The sequence below is a fragment of the Daktulosphaira vitifoliae genome, unplaced genomic scaffold, assembly GCF_025091365.1.
Source record: "Daktulosphaira vitifoliae isolate Bord-2020 unplaced genomic scaffold, ASM2509136v1 Scaffold_2, whole genome shotgun sequence".
NCBI lineage: Eukaryota > Metazoa > Arthropoda > Insecta > Hemiptera > Phylloxeridae > Daktulosphaira > Daktulosphaira vitifoliae.
Genome location: NW_026099573.1, coordinates 4,615,383 through 4,618,409, shown reverse-complemented (window position 1 = coordinate 4,618,409; position 3,027 = coordinate 4,615,383). Strand labels below are relative to the sequence as shown.

The window sequence follows — 3,027 nt, the reverse complement described above, 5'->3', positions numbered from 1 at the left end:
AAAAAAAAAAAAAAAAAAAAAAAAGGCTCGACCCGGTCGTTATACAACGACTGCATCGAAACCATGGGACTGGTGAGGCAGGGTCCAGGGGCATTCGCGCTCAACTTACTGCTGGAGGATGTGGCGAGCAGGCATCCTCCGGATGCGTAGGCATCAACCGAGTATTGGTGGAGGAGTTGTCGGGCATAAGGGCTCGTTTTACTAACGATATTACTATGTCTATTTCCTTATACGAATGATGAACAGAAATCCAGCCACGTTTGGAGTGCGAAAGCTTGGAGTTTCTACCGCACGGATGCTTCCGTATTTTGGTAGACTCCATTTTACGCATGCAGCGAGAGGGCCTCGCTGCGGGTGGTATGTTTAGCCTAGAACGGGTTCAACCTTACGATCCCTTTGAGGGAGTGGTAGAGGTGTCGGAGAGGGTGAACCTGATGTCTCTGCGCTGAGGAAAGAAAGCAACAACACGACCGATCGTGTCGTTAAGCCATCAGCGAGATCTTATCTCGGCACAAGAGTAACCTCACTCTTGTAGCTGGGGGTATGAGTCTCTAGGACGCAGTTGAGGCATACGATTATGCCAACTGGCTAGCCAAAAATAGAGTTGGTACGGGAAACACACCCGAGGAGGGAACTAGTCCGCCCGAGCTGGTCAGTAGCGATCTATGTGAAGATGAAACTATGAGGGGAAAAGAAAGGAATTGTTCCCAAGGGCGGATGGGGTCGGGTTTGGTTATATTAAAAAATAATCAAAACTTTAAATGCCAGTCCTGCGCAATTACACTTGTGTGGGTTAGACTGTTTGGCTCTATGCGCCTCATTCAAAAATTGATTTTTAAAATTTAAAAAAAAAAAAAGTTTCATTAACCGTTCCACTAAGAGTTCCATTTCCATGGAACTCTTAGTGTTTAAATAAATGCTGTAATTGAAATATTAAAAACTATATTCCGTATATTAATACCCTATAGTTTTTAACTAATTAGTAATAATATCAAAAATTAGTAGCGATAGAAAAAATTTAATTGTAGTTTTATAATCATAAAAAATTGATCAATAAATATATATATTTGACTCTGATAAAAATTCCATGTAGACCATTTATTCATAATTAACAACAAATTTTTTTTCTAAAAATTTTGAATCGATCAATCTAATTTTTATACACGTTTACCACCAAAGAAATAACACTTTATAATTTCTGCCGATTGGTTCAATTAGATTAAAAATGGGTTCTTTTGACATGCTAATTATTAAAATCAGTCTAGTTGAGTATTTTTACTGACATAAATAAACACAATATATCCAAACCAATACATTGTCAACTTCGTATCGAAGCTAAAATATTAATTATGATTGTTTTATAATAACTGTAATTTTTTGGAACATTTCATTTCATTACTGGACTGAGTGATATTTTTCAAAATATGGCGCTATAAGCTTTAACTACGTTTTGTGATTTATGTCATTGAACTAAATCATTACAGTAAAAGAGAAGTTTATTACTAGACTGATTTAGCTCGTTAAACGAAGGAAATTATAAAAAAAAACACTGCACAGTAAAACCAAAAGTTTTCAGATAAGCATTGGAACTAACATTATAAAATAATAATAATTATGATTATTTAAAAAACAGATTACCATGTAAATTTTCTTGGTTATTATTTATATAAAAATCTTCTTCTCTACATATTTTGCTGTCTTTAAAATCTTTAATATTGTCTGAAGAGTCAGAAAAACTTTCTTGAGGCTATGCCAATGTTATAATCATTTTAGATTACTATTGTTACATAATCTCTAATACATATCAGAATTTCGATAAATTTTAAATTCTAACAAGTTTTATTATTTGAAACTAATAAAAATTTTAAGTTATGAAAGAATATACTAATAAGAAATGTCCTTACATCTTTTGTGACTATGTATGGAATTAATTTTATACCGTTGTTACTTAACAACAATTGTTTTAAGTTATGTAAAGTTGACAGAAGGTATATTGACCTAGAATTAATTATGTTATTATCACTTAAATCAAGTTGACAAAGTGATAAAAATGAAGAATCTTCCTTTATATTTTCAGGAATGGTGCATAATCTATTTGATCTGACTTCCAAAGATTGTAATTTAGATTTGGAAAGTATAGTTAGGTCTTCAGGTTTTAAAAAATTATTCGAAACATCCAAATGAATCAATAAATCAGAAATACTAAAAAAGTCATTAACTTTCCTTAAAATAATTATTATTATAATTTAAATAAATTATAATGCAAATAAATTATAATGCAAAAAAAATGTTCCATAGTGCCGTTTTTTAATGAGGATTATTTTTACATATTTAATTAATGAAACTACTTTCTAAATATTGTTGCTAACTATTTGGCACTGAAGACTCTTCTTGCATAAAAAGAATCATTTAGTACTACACTAACGGCTCAACTGATTTTAGTTCATTATTGCGCAAACTTAAAGATTCTAATGACTTGAATGTTTGCATAGTTTTAAGATTTAGTTGATTATGATTAGCTACAACTTTTACAATATTATCGAATTCTTCAAAACTTTGACCATCTACATGAACATATCCATAATTAGTAACATCCAAAATGGTCAAATAAGCAGGATTGTGGTTAACAAAAATATTTTCTGTTGTGAATTCTTCTATTTGAGTTGTTTTGTAAATAATTCCATTTAACATGCGTCTTCTATACAACTTTTTTTTTTTTTTTTAATTTTGGATTAGTAACTTTTTCATTATAAAACTAAAAAGTTTGTGGAAATAATAGTATAATTTCATTTATATAAAGATATACAGTGATCGGTTTATCATAAACTACTCGTTTACTCGCAAAATAAATATAATATTAAAAAAAAAAAATTGTATTCTTTTAGTTGCACATATAGCGGCGCCAACTTTTTTTTAATGACAACATACATATTTAACTATATTATAAAATAGGAAATATCTAATTAAGAAAATGACTCTATAATAACTTTTAATTCTCAAAATGCTATCTATAAATATATGTAATAT

At 30.2% G+C, this 3,027-nt stretch overlaps 1 protein-coding gene across 1 annotated transcript in view; it reads right to left on the bottom strand.

Annotated features, from left to right (window-relative positions):
* The window catches only part of LOC126897885 (toll-like receptor 3), a 4,677-nt gene extending 1,986 nt beyond the window's left edge, over nt 1–2,691 (bottom strand). The window contains exons 1-3 of the mRNA XM_050671827.1: nt 2,426–2,691; nt 1,905–2,202; nt 1,639–1,747 (exon numbers count right to left, since the gene is read on the bottom strand). Of these exons, the coding sequence (XP_050527784.1) occupies nt 1,639–1,747; nt 1,905–2,202; nt 2,426–2,691 (673 nt within the window). The remainder of the gene's footprint in view (nt 1–1,638; nt 1,748–1,904; nt 2,203–2,425) is intronic.
* Between the last annotated feature and the right edge of the window lie 336 nt (nt 2,692–3,027).